General features: G+C 40.8%; 1 protein-coding gene across 1 annotated transcript in view; it reads right to left on the reverse strand.

Moving 5' to 3' along the window:
* The window catches only part of LOC121860816 (TWiK family of potassium channels protein 7-like), an 82,815-nt gene extending 56,477 nt beyond the window's left edge, over positions 1-26,338 (reverse strand). Inside the window, exon 1 of the mRNA XM_042358203.1 lies at positions 25,990-26,338. Within this exon, the coding sequence (XP_042214137.1) occupies positions 25,990-26,338 (349 nt within the window). The remainder of the gene's footprint in view (positions 1-25,989) is intronic.
* Between the last annotated feature and the right edge of the window lie 546 nt (positions 26,339-26,884).

Genomic DNA, 26,884 nt, shown 5'->3' on the forward strand with positions numbered 1-26,884 from the left:
CTCTGTGTCATTGTGATGCAGGAGGAGATATGTTGATGCCTCGTACTGTCGGTATTATATGTTACCACCGTACTTGGGAGGAGAGTAAGCTGATACCGTTCTGTACTTACTGTGATGGCAGAGATGTTTATACCGTGCTTGTCAGATACAGGAGATATTGACGTTCCCAGCCTCATCGTGATACAGAGATAAGCTTCGAGTTCCCCCCTACTTGTCAGGATAGAAGTGAGATAAGCTTTATCGCTCTCCCTGTACTTGTCAGCATGAGATAGCTTGATGCTCTCATCGCAGTCGTGCGCTATATATATATAAGTTTGACGTTCTGTACTATTTTCGTGTGATTACAGGAGTATGTTTACGCCCGTACTTGTCAGGACAGCAGTGAGATAAGTACGGTACTTGCCTTTTCCAGATGGACAGTGAAATAAGCTGACGTTCTGTAATTTGGTTAAAGATGCAGAAAGATGTTTTGACGTTCCCGTGTCATCGGTATGTTGCAGCCAGTCATTGTCTCTAGTTGTGATAGTGAGAGCAGCGTCTACCGGTCAGACGGCAGAGATATGTTTGACGTTCTCGTACTGTCAGGCTACGGGGAAGAAATACATTGGGGATAGAGATAAGCCACGGTTCTCAGCCTTGCTCGGTGATGGTTATTATGAGATAAGCTGACGTCTCTGTGCTTCTGTTCGGTGGATGGCGATGTTTGATTGCCCCTGTACTGGTCAGGATGCAGAAATGTTTAGATGCCCCTGTACTTGTTTTTCCGTGAGGAGATAAAGACGTCTCTGTACCATCGCGATGGCAGCCGCCAAGCTTGACGCCCCCGTGTTTTCATCAGGATATATATATAAGTTTAGATTGCCCCGTGCTTCGGTCAGGATGCAGAGTGTGCAAGTTTATTTGCCTCGTACTGTTTCCAGGATATAGAGATAGCTTTTGATTGCCCCGGTACTTACCGTGGATGCAGGAGAGCGTTTGACGCTCGTACTTTCAGACAGGAACAAGCCGATGCCTACTGCCTGTGGACAGCAGAGATAAGCTGACGTTCAGGTACTTGTCAGGATACAGGGAGATATTGACGTTCTGTGCTTACTCAGATATAGAGGTTTTGACGTTCTAAAATTGAGATAGGAGGTTTTTGACGTCTCTGTACTTCTACTCGGTGATACAGAGATAAGCTGACGTTCTGTAAATTTCTGTCAGGATAGAGTGATAAGCTGCATTTGCCCGTACTTTCATTTGCATTATATATGTTTGACGCCTGTACTTGCTGAGTTCTGTGCTTTCTGTGTGATATGCAGATGTTGACGTTCTGTGCTTCGTCAGGACAGGAGATGTTTTGATGGCTCGAACTCGTCGGTGATGGCGATAAGCTTGACGTCGTACTACCGTATGTTGCGAGATAGACGCTCGTGCTCGTCGTGGAGAGAGCTGTGGTCAGCCGTACAAAAGAGATAAGACGGCAATACGGCTTCGTGAGGATGTTTACTGCCCGTGCTCGTTTCAGGATATATGTCGACGTTCTGTACTGTCAGATAGAGATAAGCTGCTCTGTGTACTTATCGGTGGATGCGCGGTATTGCGTTTACTGCCCGCTCTGGTCATATAGATATATAAGCCATGCCTCGTACTGCATGGTTATGGCAGCGTTTACTGCCCTGTGTACGGTCAGGATGGTGGTGATATAGATGGCTATTGCATGGTGAGATAGTGTTGACGCCTCACTCTGTCAGGTATTACAGGTGTCGTTTTGACGCTTCGGTACCGGTCAGGAGCTTTTGCGGCGATGTTTGACGCTCGGTACTGCCGGCAGCGGATGGCGCTTTATTCTACTTACCAGATGGCGATGGCGCATTACCGGTACTGTCGTGGAGGTGCCGTTTTGATGCCTGTGCCGTGCCGTTGCTGCAGAGTGGCGTTTTACGCCTCGTACGCACAGATAAGATACCTTTGTCAGACAGTTAGTGAGATAAGCTGACGTTCCCCGTACTACAGATAAGCTGATGCCCCAAAATACTGTGGACAGCAGGAGACAGCCGACGTCACTGTGATACAGGAGCGGTTTCGCTGACGTTCTGCAATTGTCGGTGCGTTATATATATTGTTTTGATACCGTACTTGTCAGGATACATAGTTTACGTTTCAGCCTACCGCATACAGTGAGAGAGATGGCTGACGTTCTCAAAATGCCTGGTGATGGCAGGAAACAGTTTGACGCCCTACCTGTCAGGATATGAGAGAATGCCCTTTCGATAGAAGCTTCGCTGGGATGCCAGATAGAGTTACATGTTCACTTCTGTCAGGATACAGTATATATAAGTTTTACGCCCGCAATTTGCCTGTGACGGCAGCCGCTTCGACGCCCGTGCCGGTCGCGATACAGGAGATAAGTTGACTTGCAATTTGTCAGGATGCAGAGATAAAGTTTGACGCCCGTGTTTCTGTCGCATTTTATATATAGTTTATCGTCTCTGTACTGTCAGTAAGATGGTGAAATTTGTGTTTACGTCTTGTACGTCGGTACGGCAGGAGATAAGCTGACGTTCTGTACTCTGTCAGACATAGCAGCCAAGCTGACGTTCTGCAAAGCTCGGCGTCAGGATACAGGAGATAAGCGATCGCCGGAGCCGGTTTCAGACATGGAGATAAGCTGACGTTCTGTACGGGTCGCGATGGCGAGAGATAAGCTTTACTGCCCGGTACTGCTCCATTTATATTACCGACGGTGCTTCTTCAGTACGGCAGTTTACGCACCGTACCGTCGGCATGTTATATATAGTTTACGTTCTGGTACTTGCTCGGTGGATAGAGGGGAGATACTACCCTCGTACAATACCGCATGCAGGAGATAGTTAGATTACTCTCTATTGTGATAGATGAGACAGTTTGACGTTCAAAAATACTGCATTTGCGTTTACCGCTCAAAATACCGTGACATTTGGTAGATAAGCCGACGCCCCGTGCCGTAATCGATATTATATATGTTTCGACGTCTCGGTACTGCTCGGTGGATGATATATAGTTTGACGCTCTACCGTTTCCAGATTATATATATACGCGACGTCACCGTCGGATGAGAGAGATGGGGTTTACGCCTCGTACTCTGCCTACGCGGCATAAGCTTGACGCCCCAGCTCGTCGCAGGATAGAGGAGATGTTTGACGCCCCTGTACTGTCGATACAGTATTGCTTAATGCTCGTGCTCTGTCGCGGATGATATAGTTTGATGTTCTGGAACCGGTTCGGTGATACAGGCGGATAGTTTACCTGTACGGTTTCCGGTGATATAGGATATCGACGTCAGATGAAGGGACTTCCAGATGGCAGCGAAGCCGATGCCCCGTATCGCATCAGACAGGCATAGTTTGACGCTCGTACTTATCGGTGATGGCGAGGAGATAAAGTTTTACGTCTGTGCCTTGCTCAGACGGTATATAAGCCGACGTTCTGTACCAGATAGAGAGTTGCTGACGTTCTGCACGGTTCGGATGGTGATTATGTTTAGATTTTCCTGTACTGTCGGTGATGAGTATATGCAATATCGCCTCGTACTGCTGTTATGTTTACTGCCCACGCCGACAGGAGCTTACGCCCCCTGTGCCACCGGTGAGAGGCTGACGTTCGTACTACCGGTATTGCAGGCACGAAGTTTCGACGCTCCGTACTGGCCGGAGATAGTTTACCGTTCTGTACTTTGCCTGGTATGGCGGTAAAATGTTTGACGTTCGTACCGGTTCGCATTTACATATATGTTTACCGCCTCGGAAAATACGTTATGTGGTGGCAGCTGACGGTGCAGGCGAGAAGTTGACGTTCTGCAATTTGCTCAGGATAGAGGATAAGCTTGGTTGCCCGTGCTTGCCAAGAGATATAGTATTTTCGAGTTCTGTTGGGGATAATACCAGGTAATACCGGTGATGAGGAGATAAGCTGACGTTCTGTAATTTCCATATAGATAGCTTACGCCCCTGTACTTGCTGTACCCAGCAGATAAAGTCACGCCCTGTACTTGTCGTGGATACAGGAAGCTGACGCTCTGTACTGGTATACAGAAGATAAGCTTGACGCCTCACTGTCACGATCACAGCAAATATGACGCCCCTGTACTGTCAGGACACAGGAGATAGTCTTACGCTCTGGCAGCCTCCAGGATACAGAAACAAGCTGACGCTCGTACTGTCGATACATAAGATTTACGTTCTGTACTTGTCAGGATGGAGATAAGCTGACGTTCTGTACTTGTGATAAAATGCTTGACGTTCTGTGCTTTCAGACAGAGATAAGCTGACGTTCTGTACTTGTTGTGATAGAGGAGATAAGCTGACGTTCTGTACTTGTCAGGATACAGGAGATAAGCTGACGTTCTGTACTTAGCCAGATACAGGAGATAAGCTGACGTTCTGTACTTGTCAGGATACAGGATAAGCTGACGTTCTGTACTTGTCAGGATACAGAGATAAGCTGACGTTCTGTACTTGGTTGTGATACAGGAGATAAGCTGACGTTCTGTACTTGCAAGATACAGGAGATAAGCTGACTGTTCTGTACTTGTCAGATACAGGAGATAAGCTGACGTTCTGTACTTGTCAGGATACAGGAGATAAGCTGACGTTCTGTACTTGGTTGTGATACAGGAAATAAGCTGACGTTCTGTACTTGTCAGGATGCAGGAGAGATAAGCTGACGTTCTGTACTTGTTAGATAGGAGAGATAAGCTGGATTGCCTTACTTTGCTGAGATGCAGGAGATAAGCCTGACGTTCTGTACTTGTCAGATGCAGGAGATAAGCTGACGTTCTGTGCTTGTCAGGATACAGGAGATAAGCTGACGTTCTGTACTTGCTCGGGATAGAGGAGATAAGCTGACGTTCTGTACTTGTCAGGATAGAGGAGATAAGCTGACGTTCTGTACTCTTGTCAGATACAGGAGATAAGCTGACGTTCTGTGCTTGTCAGATGCAGGAGAAGCTGACGTTCTGTACTTGTCAGATAGAGGAGATAAGCTGACGTTCTGTACTTGTCAGGATGCAGGAGATAAGCTGACGTTCTGTACTTGTCAGGATGCAGGAGATAAGCTGACGTTCTGTGCTTGTCGGGATAGAGGAGATAAGCTGACGTTCTACTTGTCAGATACAGAGATAAGCCGACGTTCTGTTCAGGATGGGAGATAAGCTGACGTTCTGTACTTGTCAGATAGAGAGATAATGACGTTCTGAATTGTGATGCAGGAGATAAGCTGATGTTCTGTTCTTGTCAGGATGCAGGAGATAAGCTGACGTTCTGTGCTTGTTGTGATACAGGAGATAAGCTGACGTTCTGTACTTTCGTCAGGATACAGGAGATAAGCTGACGTTCTGTAATTTGTCAGGATACAGGAGATAAGCTGACGTTCTGTGCTTGTCAGGATGCAGGAGATAGTCTGACGTTCTGTACTTGTCAGGATACAGGAGATAAGCTGACGTTCTGTACTTGTCAGGATGCAGGAGATAAGCTGACGTTCTGTACTTGTCAGGATACAGGAAATAAGCTGACGTTCTGTACTTGTCAGGATAGAGGAGATAAGCTGACGTTCTGTACTTGTCAGGATAGAGGAGATAAGCTGACGTTCTGTACTTGTCAGGATAGAGGAGATAAGCTGATGTTCTGTACTTGTCAGGATACAGGAGATAAGCTGACGTTCTGTACTTGTCAGGATACAGGAGATAAGCTGACGTTCTGTACTGTTTTGTCATAATTATATACTGTATTTTATCCGGTTGTTCGCCTTTTAGAATATCTTGTATATAAATCTATTTCCTAATATTATTATTATTATTATTACACACACACACACACACACACACACACACACACACACACACACACACACACACACACACACACACACACACACACACACACACTGTCACCCTGACTTAAAATTCATTTTTAGCCGCTGCGAAATACTGGAGAGCCGAGTGTGACAGTGTTTTATACTGACAACCTGGCCCTGTAGTGTAAGATATGTCTCGCGTTTATTTCCTCTTCCTCTCTCATTTTCTCTCTCACTCTCACTTTCATTCTCTCTATCACTCTATCTGTTTCTCTATCTTTATTTAACATTCGTTTTAACTCTAACTTGTTCTCTTTCTGTCTCTCTCTCTCTCTCTCTCTCTCTCTCTCTCTCTCTCTCTCTCTGTATCAGAGTTACAGTAAATATTCTTGTCCTAGTCGTTCTAAATCTGGACGAACACATTTTTATGTTAACAAAAGCCGAGGTGAACGTTGTGTCTTTTTGCTAAGCGGCCGTCTCCAATCAATTATATATATTGAACGTCACCATTAAGTATGACATACACTGAGCTGTGAACGCAAGAGTCTCTTCATATACCAAGATACGTATATTTTGATAGCATTACATTCTGTCGGTCTCGAAACTTAAATGAAATCAGTTAAGGGTAATTTTATGTCTTCAGTTACGAGAAAATGATAAAATAAGTACATTTGACAATTCACCTTTGCGTCAAATCATAAGTGAGTTAATTAAATTTTTTCTTAATTCTGAAGTTATGAGAGCAATGTAATTTAAGTGCCGGTGATAATCTATCTTGTGTCGTAACTTAAGTGGGCCAGTTAAGCGCGTGTTTACGTCTCCAGGTACGGGGAAAATTTAACTTATATGTCGTAGGTTAAGTGAGCCAATTAAATACGTTATTACATCATTTCGTTTGTAGTTAAGGTTTAAATTAAGTACCTTTGATACTTCGTCTCTGTGTCGTAGGGTGAGTGAGTGAGTCAGGTGTATCCTTCTTCACCAGTTACTAGGAATATATAAAGACTGACGGGCGAGCCTTTGTGACTGTCATCCCATTCTGTTTCTCTATTTGTTGATTGTGTACAAACAATAAACAAGCAAAAACTGTGATTCGATTTGTTTTTTTAGTTTATTTTTCAGTTAAATTTATTGTGAAGTTTATAGTAATAATAATATTTACGCGTATTATCACAAAAAACGTTGTTTTTGGACACACACACGCACACACACACACACACACACACACACACACACACACACACACAATACATTCATTAAAAACGATGAATTTTTGGGTGCACAAACACAAAGAAGTCGGTTTTTAATCCACAAACCAACAAAAAGAATTATATTTTTTTTTAGAGTTAATAACAAAAAACGGCTCAGAAAACGAAGTATTTTTTCCCTTAAACTCAAAAGCATAACCTGGATATATTTTACAGCCATAAAAAACCGGCCTAATTTTATTTTCATCTCAAGCAGAACCCCCCCCCCCCAAACGAAGTAATTTTTCAGAGCAATAAACACACACAAAAAAATGGCTACATTTTCATCCATTAACAGAGAAAAATGAAATAATTTTTAGGGTAGACTGACACAAAAATAGTCAGTTCCGCCACTTAAGCTTCAAATCAGATTTTCGCTGAGCTAATTTAGGACACAGACTCCCTCCATTACTCTGCCTCGCTCAACACTGTTCCAGAGTGCAAACGTCATGTCGATGTTGAATGGAAAAGGTACACAGTTAATTGACAATGATGAGGCGACTTAATCCCTCTGACTCCTCCTACCCGGAAGTTAAGTTTTAGTTAACTTAATATTAGGTATTTTATTACTTGATTTAATTCCAATTAACATGGTGTAACTTAATGTAAACCTACCTGACCTAATCTAACCTAACCTATTATGTATTAACCATTAAACCTAACCTAACCAAACCAAGCTCACAGGTTTCCTTGGTTAAGACGGACCCTGTATTGGTTGTACCTCACCGCACAGCAACCGTGTCCAAGGCGCCATAACACTGCACAATAATACCACACAATACTAATTATCAAACTCATTTGAGATCTTGTTATGTCTCTTCCACAAACTGAGTTTAGCTCATATCCATTGATACTGGTTCGAGTTATCTTGTGGACAATACTCCGGACGGACGAACAGGGTGGATGACAAAAAGACGGGAAAAAACAGGACTGAGAAGACAGGAAACAAAAAGACGAGTGACACGAGAGAAAAATGTAAAAATGAATAACAAGAAGGCTAACCATTGCCGCCATCTTTCCAACGTGACGGTGGTGGTGGTGGTGGTCGGCTGCCCACATTTACATTTTATAAGCACGGGTGTCATCCCCCAAGGCGAGGCTGTCTCTAATCACCAGCCACCACCGAAACGTCTGGAGGCACCCGAGGAGCTCCCGTCTGATCCTGTCTGTAAGGCGGCATTGTCTGACCTCCCGAAGGTGTCTGTTTGGGGCTGTGAGGTGCTGGTGTGAGAGAGGGAGAGACGGAGACATCTTATAGTGGATGAGCTGTACATGGTGGCTGAGTAAGCTCTACAATATAGCTACAGGGGGTAGATGCAGAGTGAGAAGGGGATAAGAAGAGAGAGAGAGAGAGTTGCAGACCTCATGAGAAGTAGTGGATGAGCTCTGTAAAATGGCAATTTAACTCCATATGTTAGTGGGAGAGAGAGGGCGGGAGTAAGTTAGTTACAGACCTGCACTAGTGGGTGAGCTGTATGTATGTTTGCAATATCGTTGGCAGAACTCGGCGACTTCAGCTAGTGGATGAGGTGTCGGTAGGTTTGCAATATTGCTAGCGGGGAAGAGAGAGATCTTGAAATGCTGGTGGGTTTGCAACTGTGCAATATTATTGGAAGAGGAAGTGAGAAAGGGAGTTGGGGACCTCCAGTAGTGGATGAGGTGTCGGTAGGTTTGCAATATTGCTAGCGGGGTAAGTGAAACCTAAGATGCTGGTGGGATGGCAGCTTGCAATATTGCAGGAAGGTGGGGAGAAAGTTGAGGACCCCCAGCAGTAGATGAGGTGTTTCTGGGTTTGCAATATTGCCAACAGAAGGAGTGAGAACTTCAGGTCTTGGTGGGATTGTAATATTGCAAAGAGGATGAAAGAGAGAGAGAGTTGGGGTCTCATGCCAGTGGATGAAGGTTGATGACAACATATAACCAGCGAGGCAGCCACTCACTCCCCGGGGGCCCCGTCAGCAGAGTCGTGTTTAATCTGTGGTCCCTGAACTAATACTTATTATAATCTTTAATAGTTGTTGTCAAATGTGTTAGGTGACTTCTTAAATGAGCTTCAGTCCTTAGCTGTTGAAGCACCTAAAACTAATACATAGTGAACGGTGCTTAATAACACTGGTAGTTGAAGCACCTAAAACTACGACCTAGTGAACGGTGTTTAATAACACTGGTAGTTGAAACGCCCTTGCCCACTCCACCTTCCACTATCTCAACTCCATCTCACCCCTCCCCTTCACCCCCCCCCCTTCCTAATTCCATGGCCTCTGTTGTTTGTTAAAAATAAACGAATAAAAATTAGAAAAAAGACAAAAATCGTATGAGAGTTTGGTTCTGTCATCCCAAAGAATGTAAATATAAATTGTTTTTAGAAACAGTTTAAAAAACGAATAATGGAATAGAACATAAAAAGACAAATATATTTTAACTTTTGTCTTATCGATATAAAAATTCATTATTAAATATTTTATTGTTTTTCGTTGCTGTTTTTGTGGATTTTTTTTAACAGTGAGGGGATTAAGTCATCGTACTCAAGGGGTTAGGTGATCACTCTCAAGAGACTTGGTCATCGTACTCAAGGGATTTGGCCATCGTACTCAAGATCAAGGGGTTAAATCAATATACTCAAGAGATTCAGTCATCGTACTCAAAGGATTAGGCCATCGTAGCATCGTACTCAAGAGGTTAAGTCATCGTACTCCAAAAGATTTAGTCATCGTACTCAAGTGGTTAAGGCATCATACTCAAGAGAGTTAGTCATCGCACTCAAACAATTAGGACATCTTACTCAAAAGGTTAAGTCATCGTACTTTAAGATATTTACACATTGTACTCAAGAAATTTAGACATTGTACTCAAGGGATTTAGTCATCGTACTCGAGGGGTTAAATCATCGTATTAACATTATCTGATGAACAAAATATAATTATTTTCATTTACCTTTTATTTTTAATTCTGTATATCCCCCATTAATTTAATTAAGAATGTAATATACCAATACCTGGCAGGTGTAGTTGCAAAAGGACCGTTACGGTAGGAGTTAATTACCTTTGGTTGGAAAGTAATTAATGGAATACCTTGTTGATTTAACTTTTAGTGGTTTCTCATGGTTAAATTACATTTTTTCCCTTGGTTACATGTTAGGTAATTTATCGTTTTTGTCTTTCCCTTCGTGTCTATTCCATAAATTACCTTTTTCTAGACTGAACGATAATTTAAATATTTTAGGCTGGACGATAAATGACTAATTTTTTCAGATTGGACAATAAATTACCTTTTTAGACTGTACGATAGATTACGTTTTTCTAGACTGGACGATAAATTACCCTTTTTAGAGTGGACGATAAGTTACCTTTTGTAGATTGGACGATAAATTACCTTTTTTTCGAGACTGGACGATAAATTACCCTTTTTTTCGAGACTGGGCGATAAATTACCTTTTACAGATTGGACGATAAATTACCTTTTTTTTAAGACTGGACGATAAATTACCTTTTTTTTCTGGACAGGTGTCGATAAATTTCCCCTTTCTGATGCCTGAGAATTAAGCTACCTTTTTGATCGCTGTTTAAAAAAAAAAAGAGTTCAAATGAGGCAAAATTGCAATATCTGATTTCTGTGTGTTAGGAAAGCACAGGGTAGGTAGGTAGATAGATAGATAGATAAATAGATAGATAGATAGATGAAAACATAATAATAATAACATACATATAAAGAATTAATAATATTTTAGATCAATTTGTTTTTGCAATAAATATTTCAAACCTGGCTTCAGCATCACGTATTACTGGAACGAGATCAGAAGAATAATGAACTTTTTAACGCTAATACTAATTAACATCACCGGAACATGAAAAGAGATAAAAAAAATAATAATTATAGATAGATGAAAATATACATAAAAAAAACATACACACGAACAAAATATAATCGCTTTAAATTCGGATCATATATATATACATCCGGATTCCAAAAACACGAACGACTGATAATAAAATCCAGTAACAGCTCAGATGTGATTCCATTCCTAAAAAAAAAATTAATAGAATAAAAAAATCTACAATAGATCTCTCTGAAGTAGAAAATAAAAAAGAAATAAAGACTACAGAGAGAATGTAAAGCAACCGAGAGAATTAATTAATGAGTGACGCAGTGTTATGGCGAAGGTGTACTGTACGTATGTCTGTCTACTTTAGCATCGACCGCTACTCGAAGGATGTTGGAGGAGAATTTTGAGGTTGTAGGAGAATGTTGGTGTTGTAGGGGAGTGTTGGTGTTGTAGGGGAATTTTGAGGTTGTAGGAGAGTGTTGGTGTTGTAGGGGAATGTTGGTGTTGTAGGGGAATTTTGGTGTTGTAGGGGAATGTTGGTGTTGTAGGGGAATTTTGAGGTTGTAGGAGAGTGTTGGTGTTGTAGGGGAATGTTGGTGTTGTAGGGGAATTTTGGTGTTGTAGGGGAATTTTGGTGTTGTAGGGGAATGTTGGTGTTGCACGGGAATGTTGGTGTTGTAGGAGAATGTTGTAATAAGTGTTGTGAGGAGGACACTACAGGCGGTGATGCTTGTTAGTGCAGGTGTGGAATGTGGACAAGAATATTGCTCTGTGTGGTGGCAGTCTCGAGCGTGTACTGAGACCCTCATATAACCTAACCTAACCAGTCCAAACCAAACCAACCTAACTTAGCTTAACATAACCTAACTTAGCCTAACCCAACCTAACCAAATCTAACCTATCCTAACTTAACTTTACTTAGCCAAAATACCTCACCAAACCTAAACTAACTTAACCTAACCTAACCTAACCTAGCCAAAATACCTAACCAAACCTAAACTAACTTAACCTAACTCTAACTTAGCCAAACCTAACCAAACCTAAACTAACCAAACCAATTTAACCAAACCTAGCTTAACTAAACCAGCCTAACCAAACCTAAACTAACCAAACCTAAAACTAAGCTAACTTAACCTAATCTAAGCTAACTCGGTCTAACCTAATCTAATCTAACCTAACCTAAGCTACCTCTAATCTAACCCAACCAACCTAACCTGACTTAACCTTACTTAAAGGTTTAAATCATCTTACTCAAGAGGTTAATTTATCGTACTCAAGGGATTAAGTTATCTCACTCAAGAGGTTGTCGTCGTACTCAAGGGGTTAAGTCATCGTACTCAAGAGGTTGTCGTCGTACTCAAGGGATTAAGTTATCGCACTCAAGAGGTTGTCGTCGTACTCAAGGGATTAAGTTATCGCACTCAAGAGGTTGTCGTCGTACTCAAGGGGTTAAGTCATCGTACTCAAGAGTTACGTCATTGTACTCAATTGTTAAGTACTCGGTCTCAAGGGGTTAAGTCGGCGTATTCAAGGATTAAGTCTTCGTACTCAACGGGTTGCCATCGTACTCAAGAGGTTAATTTATCGTACTCAAAAAGTTAAGTTATCGTACTCAAGGGCTAAATTCCTATTCCTGGCTTAAATATTAATCCCACTAAAAGCTAATGGCGAAAAATACAAGTTATGGTCTGGGTATTAATTCTTACGGAATACACTAAATCCCTGGGGTTACAGCTGTGTATGTATGTATGTATGTATGTAATAACAATAATAATAAACGGTTTATTAATAGAGTTGCAGCCGGTGGCAGAAAATATACAGACTTACATTTGATTTAGACATAATGATATAATATGCGTTGAATACATTTACAGGGCTGTACAGTACATAAATCAGGAGTTGTTTATTATTTTAACAATAGATGGGATGGTATGTATGTATGTGTGTGTGTATATATATATATATATATATATATATATATATATATATATATATATATATATGTATATATATATATATATATATATATATATATATATATATATATATATATGTATATGTATGTATGTATATGTGGTTAATATAACATTAATTTAGATATGTTATAAAATCATCGTTATGAAAACATTTAATTTAGTGAATAATATTGCTTTAAATCACAATTGTTGTAAGTCAGAGTTATGAAGAAATCTGTATTCATGGAGTGTATTTCATTTTGGTTAAGAAGTGCCGTAAACCATAGACGGTTGAGAGAGAGAGAGAGAGAGGGGGGGGGGGCGAGTGAGACAGAAGTAGAGAGAAACAGAAAAGGAGAGAGAGAGAGAGAGAGTCAGTCCCTTAATTCATACCAAATTGGTTTACAAGTCCTGTAAGTCATAGTTAGGAGTGAATAATGCATTGTAAAGGGAACATCATTTTGGTTTACTGTTGTGCTGAGTCATGCTCGAGCTGTCGGTGGAGTGCTTCAGGACCAAAACCTAACCTAACCTTAACTTCCACCAATAACCTTCATTTCTCTGACTAAACCTTTAACCAGCCTCAAAATTATAACTTCAGTATTAACTTTAACCTGACAAACATAATTAACCTCCCAACATTAACCTCCCACCACAGAAACCTTAAATTTTAACCTCTCCAAAAATATAACTCCCAACATTAACCTTCATCTCGGAAACATAACTTTAAACCTCTTCTGAAAGCGTTAACTACTACCATCATTAACCACCATAGACCCATAACTATTAACTGTATCTTTTCACCATAGTCCCCACCATTAACCTCCTTCCTAACCTTAACTTTTATCCTCTACCCCCCCCCCTACAAAGCGTTATCCTCCCTCACTCAGCAGACTTCTAAAATTGCACCCTTAACTATTTTTTACACTTGAACAAAAAGAGGAAACTTTAACCATGTGTCCTCGTTAATATCCGCGACTTTAATTTAACTTGTCTCTATGTTAAGGGTTTATAAAGACTTTAGTTATGTAGATGTGTTTGTTCTTCCCTGTGAGGTGAAGTGTAAGATGTTACGGCCAGTGTTTACTACTACTACTACTACTACTACTACTACTACTACTACTACTACTACTACTACCACTACTACCACCACCTTTTTTTACGTGGCTTCCAACTTCCCCTTATAGCCGGGTACCGTCTCCACACATTTTATTACCTAACTATCCTAATATAAAAGTATCTACCCAAGTTGAGTTAGTTACCAGCATTTATCAATAATGTCACGTTAGTGTAGCCTGTGAACTCTCAACATTGTTTATAACAGTCGCCAACACACGATAACAAACAATAAGAGCTATAGTGTTCATATTTGGTGATGATTTATTATGGAGGTCAAGAGGTCAAAGGTCACTATAAAGCATGTAACAATGTCTTCATACGAACTTCAACCTTCAACTTGGTGCACTATATTATACTCCCTAGAATTGTCATGCCTTAGGGCTGGAAAGGTCAAAGGTTAAGGTCAGAAGCTCTAAAGAGGCACCACCACCGGGCGTAAATAATTATCTCGTTCTTCTTATCGACGCTTCACGGTGTGGTATCTGACATATGGTGGTGTGGGTGTGTTGAGTTTTGGTTACTGGGAACACCGTGGTTAGACAGAGAGACGGGTAGACAGACAATGAGGAAAACAGACAAACAGAGAGATACTGAATTGATGTAACAATATTTTTCATCTTAGAAAAATTAGTTATGACAATAGACTCAGTTCTATTTTAACCTAACCTAACCTGCCACCTCATCATCACCATCAATCATCAATCATCAATCAAATCAAGATATAGTTTACCAATTACTTTTCAGTGCAACAATCCTGCAACGTCCAGGACAACACCCCATCCCTCCCTAGTTCTTCTTTCTCTCCCCTCAACCTTCTCCTCCCCTCCTTCCCTTCCCTCTCTCCCCTTAACCTCCTCTCCTCCTTCCCCCCTCTCTTTCCCCTCAATCCCCTTCTCTCCTTCCCTTCTCTCTTTTCCCTCAATCTCCTCCTCACTTCCTCCTTTCCTTCCCTCTCTCCCCTTAACCTCCTCCTCTCCTCCTTCCCTTCTCTCTCTCCTCCTTCCCCTCTCTCTTTCCCCTCAATCTCCTCCTCACTTCCTCCTTTCCTTCCCTCTCTCCCCTTAAACCTCCCTTCTCTCTCTCCTCCTTCCCCTCTCTCTTTCCCCTCAATCTCCTCCTCCCCACTTCCTCCTTTCCTTCCCTCTCTCCCCTTCAAACTTCCTCCTTTCCTTCCCTCCTCCTTAACCTCCTCTTCCTTCCTCTCTCTCCTCCCCACCTCACCCGACCACCCCCAGTAACACAACACAACACAACAGGGAGAAAAATTCGCTTCATTTGGGTATATTACAATTCAATAAGGTCTTTTGTGGCCAATACCCTCAGTTTCGTGTTGCACCGTTGCATCCATTTCCAAGAATACCACAGATGGTGTTTTTTTGTGCAATGATATCACACATCGTTTTGCAATTTACAGTAATTTTTGGCCAGGATGGAATTAAAGTCTATTTTTCAGGAGGGGAGGGGGATGAGGGGTAATTGAGGTCATATTTCGTTTGAGGGGGTTGATAGTGGGGGGTGGAGAGATTGGTTGGGGGAGTGGGGTGGGAGGGGTGGAGTTGAGGGGGTAGGGAAGGTGGGGTAGACGATGGGATGATGATAGGAGCAGAAAGGAGGGGGTGATGGTGAAATGGTAGAGATGGGTGGGAGGAGGATAGGGTATGGTGGGGAGATGGGGGATTGGGTATGGTAGGGGATTGGTGGTGGATAAATGGATTTGTAGGGAGATGGGATATGGTGGGGGGATTAGTGTTGGAGATGGGTTTGTAGGGACGTGGGGGATGGGGTATGGTGGTGCTGGGTGGGGGATGGTGGGGGTCATATCTCGTATTTTGGGCTTTGATGTTTTCTAATCAACATTTGTCTGAAGTTTTAATAGAAAACCACAAATTGTATTTTTTACTTTTTTTCTTCTGTAAACAATGTCAGAAATTTAATGAATAAATATTTAGCTTTTTTTTCCCGATGTGTTCAGAAATTTTAAATATAAATCCAGGTTTTGAACTTTTTGTTTTCCTAAAGACAAAAAACGATGGCCAAAAATTTAAAGATTTTTTTCCCGATAGATGATTTTTGGGTCAAAAGTTCTCTCTCTCTCTCTCTCTCTCTCTCTCTCTCTCTCTCTCTCTCTCTCTCTCTCTCTCTCTCTCTCTCTCTCTCTCTCTCTCTCCTCTGTTTATATATAAGTATTTTTTCTGGTCAAATATCCATAAGAATGAGTACCGTATATTTGAGATATTTTAATAAAAAACAGAAGTAATGTATTATATTTTTTGAAGAGTGGATTAGAGAAAGTGGGAAGGAGGAGGAAGAGAGAGAGAAGGGGAAATGGAGACGAAATTGGAAGGAAAGATGATGAGAGACGAGAAAGAACAAGGAAGAGGAGAAATAGAAACAGAGAGATAGACAGAAGTAGTGAACCACACACACACACACACACACACACACACACACACACACACACACACACATTATTCACGACAGCCCAACACTTGTACAGATGAATGGTTAACAATCATCTGTGCAATCGTAATCAGGTGTTGTATTAAGTAACGCGTTGGACAGGTATTCCACGTTTGTCAGCACCAGACCTTAAATCACCAGCGTGGTAGGATTAGGTTAGGTTAAGTTACATTTGGTTAGGTTAGATTTGGTTAAGTTAGGTTAGGTTTGGCTTGGTTAGATTACGTTATGTCAGGTTAATTTTGATCTGATTAGTTGGGTTAGGTTAGTTTACGCTGGATTAGGTTAAATTACGTTAAATCAGATTAGTTTAGGATAGATTAGGTTAAGCTAGGTTAGGTTAATTTCGTTTAGGCTAGATTAGCTTAAACTAGGTTAAGTGAGGTTAAGTAAGGTTATGATAGGTTAAGTTAGGTCAGGTAAAGATGTGTCTTTCTACAACTGTGAAACTTTAAACTTTTATAAAGTAAATAAAGAGACAGACGGTAAACTTAAACACAAGTACAGGAGTTTCAGAACAAGGAGCACCAATGTCTTAAGAGTGTACAATGTTCTCTGTGTAGTCACAATGTAACACTAACAAAAGAGTTAAGACATTTTCTCCACTATAACAATAGCTCAACAGGTACTACAATGTTTTCTAGTTGGTAACACTATTTCAACTTGTACAGTGTTTTCTTTATGGCAACAATGTAATACGTTAATACGGTAAAAATTTCATGACTATTCCAATGTTTTTTTTTATATACGTTAACAATATAATATCAAACTAGGTACAATATTTTCTCCATGGTCACAATAGTTTACGATGTACAATGTTATGTATATGGTAACAATGTAATCATTACCTCAATGTTTTTAAACACGGTTAAAATGTAATAAAAATGACCCACTATCTTACGGTATAAAATATTAATAAAAATACGGAATTCTTTACTGTACAAATGTAATAAAATGAACCTATACTTTAAGGTAGAAATATATATAATAAAATTGCCCAATATTGTTCGTATAATAACAATATCATCTCGAGTACGATGCTCCAAATACAGCAACAGTACCACAATACATTGGTACCTACACACACACACACACACACACACACACACAAACACACACACACACACACACACACACACACACACACACAGTAAATAGTTTAGAAACGAATCAGGACGTAAATATCGTATGCAGTTTGGCCAGACAATGTTATTAAAACTTCCTGTCGTAGTTATAAACCTCACATAAACCTCCTATCGTAGTTATAAACTTTCTATCGTAGGTATCAACCTCATATCGCAGTTATAACCCTCCTTATCGTAGTGATACACCTCTTAAAGTAGTTATAACTCTCCTATCGTAGTTATAAACCGCCATCTCATAGTAATAAAACTCTTATAAACCTCGTATCGTAGTTATAAACCTCATTATCGTAGTTACAAACCTCTTGAAGTAGTTATATCTCTCCTGTCGTAGTTATAAACCTCCTTTTAACCTCTTGTCGTAGTAAACCATCTATAGTAGTAATAAATCTCTTCCTCGGAGTTATAAATCCGTTGTTGTTAGAGAGTTTGTTTTAATTGGCTCCGGGTGACCTAATGGAGTGGGCTGGTTGACGTAGCAGTTTTAGTCGGGACGTAATTGCTGCTTGACCTAGTTCTGTTTTTGTTTTTTGTCTTAATTACGCTGAAGCTCGTTTAACAGGCTTAAGTTTGGTGTAATTTGAGAAGTCGCTAATACCTACATGGGGCCTAGAGGTAACCTAACCTAACCTTTGCTTAAGTATACCTAACTTAACCTAACTTAACCTAATTCCAAATTCGTCCTGATTTAAGATACCGTTTCCTTGTAACATACACACAAAACAAATACATCCTGGTAATATAAAAAAAAAACCACCGGAAATCATGACCTTGTAACAAAACCACACAACAAACAAATATACACAAAACAAAAACAAACAATAGACACACAATTATACACATTCTTGTAACAAAAACATAAAACAAACACACCAAAAATACACATCCTTGTAACAAAAACATACCATAACCCATATCCTTATCAGACAAACACACCAAAGTATATGTCCTTGTAGTGAAAAGTTCTCAAGAGAAGAAACACGTAACGCCATCATGAAGGAGGAGGAGGAACAGCCTGAAGAAGGGACTGGAGGAGTGTGGGTGTTGACAATAGGTAGTGGTGGTGGTGGTGGTGGGGGTTCAACATTGTTCTATACCTTACTTGAGTACACTTCTTCGATCCCTGGGCTATTGTGGGCGTGAAGTGGGGGCGGGCTACTTGGCTCCTTGATTGGGTCACGTGGTGAGTTGCGAGTTGGTTGGTTGCTTTGGTTGGTTTGGTTGGTTGGTTGATTAGGTTAGGATTAAGTTAGTATTAGAGTTATATTAAGTGAAATTAAATTAGATTGTCTTTATTCGGTTAGAAACTCCAGGAGAGAGAGAGAGAGAGAGAGAGAGAGAGAGAGTAACTTTCATCTAATTCAACGAACACTTTCACTGCGATGACACTTTTACTCACTACACTCTAATTAGCTTTCTTTAAGTCGTGTGTGTGTGTGTGTGTGTGTGTGTGTGTGTGTTCTTATGAATTATATAAATGCGAAGAAACAATACTATTAATAATAACAGATATTTTAATTAACCTTCACAGTATTCTCTTATAACTGTATCTCAGGAGTAATACAGTAATACATGTTGCTGTAGAGTAATACAAAAATATACAACTTGCTGTATTTTATATTGTTATAATGGTTGGAATACATGTTGGTTAATTATGCTCTAATGTATAATGTATAATGTATAAGTAGGTGTGTCTGTCTGTCTGTCTGTCTGTCTGTCTGTCTGTCTGTCTGTCTACCACCACCTCCATAATAATCAACTACCACTACCAATCACCGCAATAAAACAACAACCACCACTACCACAACAACAACAATAAAACAACCACCACCAACCACCACCCCCCAACAACAACAAAAACAACAACACTAAAACAATCACCACCACCAACCACGATAGATTAACCACCACCACCAACCACAATAAAACAACCACCATCTTAATATTTACGACCACAACTCCTGCAGCCACCACCACCACTACCATAAACAACAACAACGCTAAAACAACCACCACCACCAACAACCACAATAAAACAAGCACCACCACTACCAACCACAATAAAACAACCACCACCACTACCAACCACAATAAAACAAGCACCACCACTACCAACCACAATAAAACAACCACCACCACCAACAACCACAATAAAACAAGCACCACCACTACCAACCACAATAAAACAACCACCAGCTTAATATTTACAACCACAAATCCTACCACCACTACCACCACCACTGATGAATGGACACCACCAACAATGACCAACACCTGAGCTATCAACATCCCCTCGGCCAATTTATGTCTCATTTTTTTTTACCCAACACTGGAGCTATTAATGACCGGATGTCGATCACTCACCCGCCTCTGCCCTACACCGTCCAACTCACAAGCAAACTGTGATTAGTTTGGCTGATGGTTTGTTGTAAATGAGCAAATTCGCCCATCAAATTATCGCTTCCCGGAGTCAGTTTAATGTGGTGATTGTAACTCAGTTTTGACGGCTTGGGGGAAAAATTGGGGGGGGGTGAGGAGAGGGGGGAGGTGATGGGAGAGGGGGCTGGTGAGGGGAGAGGAGAAGGAAGTGACGGGAGAGAGGGAGGGAGGTGAGGTGTTGATGAGTCATTAATTAGCGAAATGTGCTATTGTGTCTGAGTGTGTATGTCTGTCTGTCTGTCTATGTGTTTGGGTGGGCTGTGTTTGTGCCTGTCTATGTGTTTGGGTGGGCTGTGTTTGTGTCTGTCTATGTGTTTGGATGGGCTGTGTTTGTGCCTCTGTTTATGTGTTTAGGTGGGCTGTGTTTGTAGGTTTTTGTCATTCTGTCTGTTTGTCTTATTATCTCTGTATCTCTCTCTCTCTCTCTTTCTATCTGTTTCTGTCTGTCTCTGCCTCTCTGTCTATGTGTCAGTCTTTCTGTCTCTATCAGTCTGTCTGTCTGGTACAAGCATTGGTCTGTGCGTGTGGGCGTTGTAGACACGACAACTTGACCAATTACCGACGGACTTAACCCCAACTTGTGTGTGTAGATATATCACAAAAAGATCTGAGGAGGCGAGTTTGATGCTAACCAGTATTTTGTGTCAGTGTGGTGCAGACTTATGGCCTCTGTGTGTGTGTGTGTGTGTGTGTGCGTGTGTGTGCGTGTGTGTGTGTGTGTTTTTTTTTGTAATCCCTATCACTACTACTATCAACATCAAAATCATTACTATCATCATCATCATCATCATCATCATCATCATCATCATCATCATCATCATCATCATCATCATCATCACTCCTCTCAACCACCACCATCACCACCCCTACTCCCCCAACCACCACCACAACTACCAATCATTCCCCCTACTTAACCATCATCTCATTCAACTCCCCCAACCACCGCCCCAACCCCTCTCAACCAGAACCACCTCACCAAACTCCCCCCATCACCACGACCCCAACTCTCTCCATCACCACGACCCCCAACACCCCCTCCCCACCATGACCGTCTGACCCTCCAACACACAGCATCTCCTTCTGCCTCCTCAACAAACACACTCACGGAAAAGATCACCATTTTTCTCCACACGTCAATAATATCTGCACACTCGAATTGCCTCAGTCATGATAAATGTCAACAAAAATGGATGGTGTTGTGTGTGTGTGTGTGTGCGTGCGTTAAAGGTGCCTGCCTTAATTACCACTTAACCTGTGACCTTAATGATGGTACCGCCATGTCTGTTAGACCTTTAAATGTTTTGGTGTTCATGAATGTAATGTTGATGTTGAATGTACTCATTTATATACCTATACAATTATACACACACACACACACAAACACACACACACACACACACACACACACACACAGATGAACGCACTGTAGCAGAATAAACAAAGTCTTATGAGTAATACTATTTAAAAAATGTTTCGCTGTCATGTTCACTGTAATCTGAGTCAATGGTGTTACGTACAGTAGTTCATTCTCGGATATAGTAGTACAGTAGTAGTAGGAGGAGGATTTTCTGCTGTTATTGTTGTTGTATTCTTATTATTATTATTATTATTATTATTATTGTTATTATTATTATTATTATTATTATTATTTGTATTATTATTATTAGTAGTAGTAGTAGTAGTAGTAATAGTAGTAGTATTAATAGCAGTAATAGTAGTAATAGTAGTAGGGGTTTTGTTATTATTGTTGTTGTTGTAGCTATTGAAGTTGTTGTATTATTATTATTATTTCCATTCAAAAAAAAAAGAATATAAGGGGAAACAGATAACTAGAGAGGAAGATAAACGAGTGGATGAAGTGAGATACAATAACGTTTGATAAGAGGAAGATATAAAGCTTTAGGATAAACGATGTGTAGGGTAACGTTGATGAAATGTGGAGGGGAGGCGCGGAGAGGAGAGGAGAGGGAGAGAAGAAAAATGATTCAGACAGACAGAAAGACAGAGAGAGAGACTGAGAGGAAATAAGACAGGTGAACAGATAGACAGAAAGGAGGAGTGAAAGACAATGAGAAATACGGGGAGAGAGAGTGTGAGAGTAGAAGTATATGCATATGTGAGAAGGGAAATCACTAAAAGGAAAGAGAAAGAGAGAGAGAGAAAGAGAGAAGGCTGAACAAACTACATTTCAACGCCAGAGGAAATTGTCAAGAGATAATGGAATTTGAGACATCTCTCTGGGAGGGGGAGAGAGATAGTCGTGGTGGTGATACATATGCATTTTTTTTAGGAGGGGAGAGAGAGACACAGAGAGACAAGACCTTGGTAAACAGAACCACTGGAGGGAGAGAGAGATAACACAATTTTGAGACATCATTCTGGAGTGTGAAATGTGGTGTAGACATTGGAAACTGTAAAGTGTGTATATTGTGAGGAGAGAGAGAGAGAGAGAGAGAGAGAGAGAGAGAGAGAGTCAGAGTGAAAGTGAGAGAAAGAAGGAGAAAGGCTGAAAAGAAACAATGATATAAAGAAAATAGGAAATAAAGAATAAGGGAAAGAAGAACAACAGACAGACAGACAGACAGACATTAAACCAAAGTTAACCAATTTAACTCATATTACAACACATAACATCATTCAAATTAACATTAAATATCTCACAACATGTTAAAGATTTATAGTTATACCATAACTTGGAGAACATATAATTAACTTAAAACCTAATTAACATAACCAACTAATTTAATTAACCCAACTAACTTAACTAACAATACAGATTCCTTGATTTGGGGAAGGTGTTCACTTGTTCAAATTAGTTGTATAATGTGTGTTAAAGTGTATACACATGTTCAGCATATTGGATATGTATGCCGAGGATGTCTGACAGAAATATACATTAAGTTAATGTGTATCTGTATCAGTAAATAAATGTAAGCAAGTTAAAATTAATACTTATGTTGGTTAGTTAAATACATGTGTCTGTACTGTATGTGTATGTATGTATGTATGTATGTATGTATGTATGTATGTATGCCTACTCAGCAGTAATTGGGGACTTCGATGTTAATCAATTTGTGGATCGTGTTCCGAGGTAATGGTTAGCCAGTGCAGTTGGCGAGTTGTCCGGTCTTCTCAGACTATTCCTCGTTACTTTACGGTGTGGTTGTTGTATTGGCGACAGCTTCTACACCTTGAACATATTCACGCCATGGTGGCCATTGGGCCGGCCATCCTCGTACACGAAGGGCAACCATTATTATGTTTGTGTGTGTTTGTATGTATTTATGTGTACGTGTATGCATGTATGTATGATTAGTTGTTATATTTTATATGTAAACAAACTGATTTGAACACCATGCATTAATTTTAGATTCAAGAGAAATACGTATTGAGAAAGCACGTGTGATTCCTACAGTCAGCTGATATAGACAAACAATCTGACAGAAACTCGAAAATCGGTAATAATTTATATAATAAGGTCGGATCCCCTGAAGATTCGCCGCCCCAAATGATTTCTTCAGATGATTAAGCACCCGAATGCTACCTGGGAGTTAGGTTAGGTTAGGTTAAAGTGGTTAAACTAAAGTGAAACAAACTATATAGGGCTATTCTTCATGCACTTTACTCCCCACCCCCCAAAAAAAAAATACGACAAATCTGTAATATTCTGTATCAATAACAAACAAACAAACAAAAAACACAGACCTAAGATGAAGCATTAACTTACTTGACGACCATGAAATACAGGTGACAGGTGAGACGTTTGTTGACATAGGTATTTAAAGAGAAATTAAATATACCTTGAAGACAAAATATTTCAGGAGTATATAAACACCCGTCTAGTTGGCAACACCGGCAGTGAGGGAGGGGGAGAAAGTGTTGCCAGGTAAAGACAGACGCCAACCCCTTCTATTACAGTATTGCCATTAGTACACTCCAACCCTGGGATTGGCAATTAGTATATAGATAGTAGTGTAATGGAGAGGAAGGGGGGGGGGAGGGTTTGAGGGAGAAGGGGAAGAGAGAATGAGGAAGGAAGAGAGAGAGGGAAAGGGAAGAAAGAGAGAGTGAGGGAAGAGAGAGAGAGAGAGAGAGCCTGCCTGTGTGACGGTCTACCACCTTTCACAATTGCTTAAGGTTGTTCTAATAGTTTTGCTTTAACTTGCATTAATATTTATGGTAACCTTTCCGCAAACACCGACCCAAAAAAATTAGAGAAAAAACAACGAAAAATAATAATGGAGTTTTTTTATGTTCAATACAAATGTGATAATGACAGTTTTGGAGAACTGTATAATTATTGAGTTATGACCCCATCCTACCCTGTCAGTCCTGATCTAACCAATGATGGGCAGGGCGTCGAAGCAGAGGTAAAATGTGGAATTAAAAACAACAAAATGACCCTAACCTAACCTAACCTAACCTGATCACTGTTGGGTAATTATTTTGTAAACGCTGACATGCACGATTTAGATTCATAAGCATTTTGTGTGGAATATTAACCTTATTATTAATATTATTGTTGTTGGTGTTTTCTATTTATCCTTCCTTTTCACTCTCTATTTTAATCGTCCTTCAGTTCTTTTACATTATTTTCTCTCTCTCTCCTATTTGGTTTCACTCTCCTTTCGTTCTTTTTCTCACCTCGTTTCACCTCTAATTAACCGCCTCCCTCTCACCCCTTGCTATCTCTCCCCTTCTACCACCAGCAAACAACCCGCCACGAGGAAGAGAATATAGAAAACCTAATAAATTTAAGGGGAGACTGAACCTCTTATGTGTGAGGGTAGTAAGTCAGATTAACCTTGGTATCTTGACCTAACCTAACCTATAAGCTAAGCTACAGTAAACTAAGCTAACTTAACATTAAAAAGTGGATTGGTAGAGAGAGAGAGAGAGAGAAAGAGAGAGAGAGAGAGAGAGAGAGAGAGAGAGAGAGAGAGAGAGAGAGAGAGAGAAAGACGAAGACGTAAATATAAAGACATAATAATTAAAGATAATGTTTATATATACATCACTTTAATTCAACCTAATATCTTAACTATATTTATTATGTGTTGGTGTAAAGACGACTTGTGTGTGTGTGTGTGTATGAAGAGAGAGCGAGAGAGAGAGAGTGAGAAAATTGAGAGACCGAGTGATAAAGAGAGAAAGAAAATAGAGAGAGAGAGAGAGATTAAAATATAGTAATAAAATAGAATAATATTTTAAGAAGGAAGACCAAGAATAAAATCAATTGAGATGTAAGATAAATGGAAAAGTAGTAAAAAGAGGAAACAGCATTGAAAACATAATTAGTGGAAGACAAAGAACAAAGAAGAATAAGCGTAGATGTGGTAAACGTGGAAGAGGAATTAGGGAGAAGAAGAAGAAGAATTAGAGGAAGACAAAGAAGAAAATGGCTGAGAAGATTGAAGAGGATTTGTGAGAGAATCGGGAATAATAATAAGGCAGGAACTACGAAGAAAACGAAGAAGAAGAAAAAGAGGAAGAAGAAGAAGAGGAGGAGAAGCGGAACAACAAGAAGGAGAAAACAACAACAATAGAGTGCTGTGACAGGACGAAGAATAAAATGGCCAGATGAGGTTAAAGAAGAAATGAGAGAGAGAGGGAGAGAGAGAGAGAGAGAGCAGAACAACACCCACTAGAGAGAATATAAAGAGAAAGGGAGGGAGGGAGAGAGACAGAATTAATAAGACACATATTAAACTGAGTTCTTTTTAAAATTCTCTAAGTTGAGGACATGAGAATGAAATTACTGCGTCTTAGTGTGCATGATGATGAGGAGGAGAACGTAGTGCCCTCCTTGGCCTCCGTGCCCTCCCTGTCCATCCTACCCTCCCTGCCAGCCTTTACTGCCCCTCCCTGCTTTACCTGCCTATCCTCCCTGTCAGCCCTTGCTGCCCTCCTTGCATTACCTTCCTGCTCTCCCAACCCTTACTGCCCCTCTCGCCCTTATTGCCCGTTCTGCCCTGCCCTTCCAGCCCCTGTACTCCCAGCTCCCTCTGTGACGGCACCTGTAACCTTCCAGCTCCCTCTGTGGCCTGCATGTGACGGTCCCTGTGCTCCAGCTCCCTCTGTGACGGCACCTGTAACCTTCCAGCTCCCTCTGTGGCCTGCATGTGACGGTCCCTGTGCTCCAGCTCCCTCTGTGACGGCACCTGTAACCTTCCAGCTCCCTCTGTGGCCTGCATGTGACGGTCCCTGTGCTCCAGCTCCCCCAGACGGCACCTGTAACCTTCCAGCCCCCTCTGTGGCCTGCATGTGACGGCCCCTGTGCTCCAGCTCCCTCTGTGACGGCATGTGACGGTCCCTGTGCTCCAGCTCCCTCTGTGACGGCATGTGACGATGGTGTAAACACTAGAGATTGAACCTAAACTGAGAGAGATAATTACTTGAGTCAATATTTACTCTGCACTCTATATAGTAAAGGAGGGAACTGTCTCTCTCTTACTCGACTCTACCAACTATGAGACTTTGGAGACGTAGGGGTGATAGGTCGTGAGGTACATAGGTAGGGGTGATAGGTCGTGAGGTACATAGGTAGGGTGTGATAGGTCGTGAGGTACATAGGTAGGGGTGATAGATAGGGATAGGTATTATTATTGAGGGGAACTTGGTGTGAGTTGTCTGTTGTGAGGGAAAAGTTGTCTGTTGGGAGGGAAAAGTTGTCTGTTGTAAGGGAAAAGTTGTTTTATGTTGTAAAGGGAAATTTGTCCGTGGTGAGGGGAAAGAATTACCATAATCACATCCCACCACTTTCACTACTAACCCTTCTACCACCACTACCACTATGGCAACTTCAACCTCTCTTACCACTATCACAACAACCACTATCACAACAACCACTATCATCCCTATACGATATAAATAATTACTCAGATTATA

This window comes from Homarus americanus, unplaced genomic scaffold (genome assembly GCF_018991925.1).
Source record: "Homarus americanus isolate GMGI-L3 unplaced genomic scaffold, GMGI_Hamer_2.0 scaffold23617, whole genome shotgun sequence".
In the NCBI taxonomy this organism is placed as follows: domain Eukaryota; kingdom Metazoa; phylum Arthropoda; class Malacostraca; order Decapoda; family Nephropidae; genus Homarus; species Homarus americanus.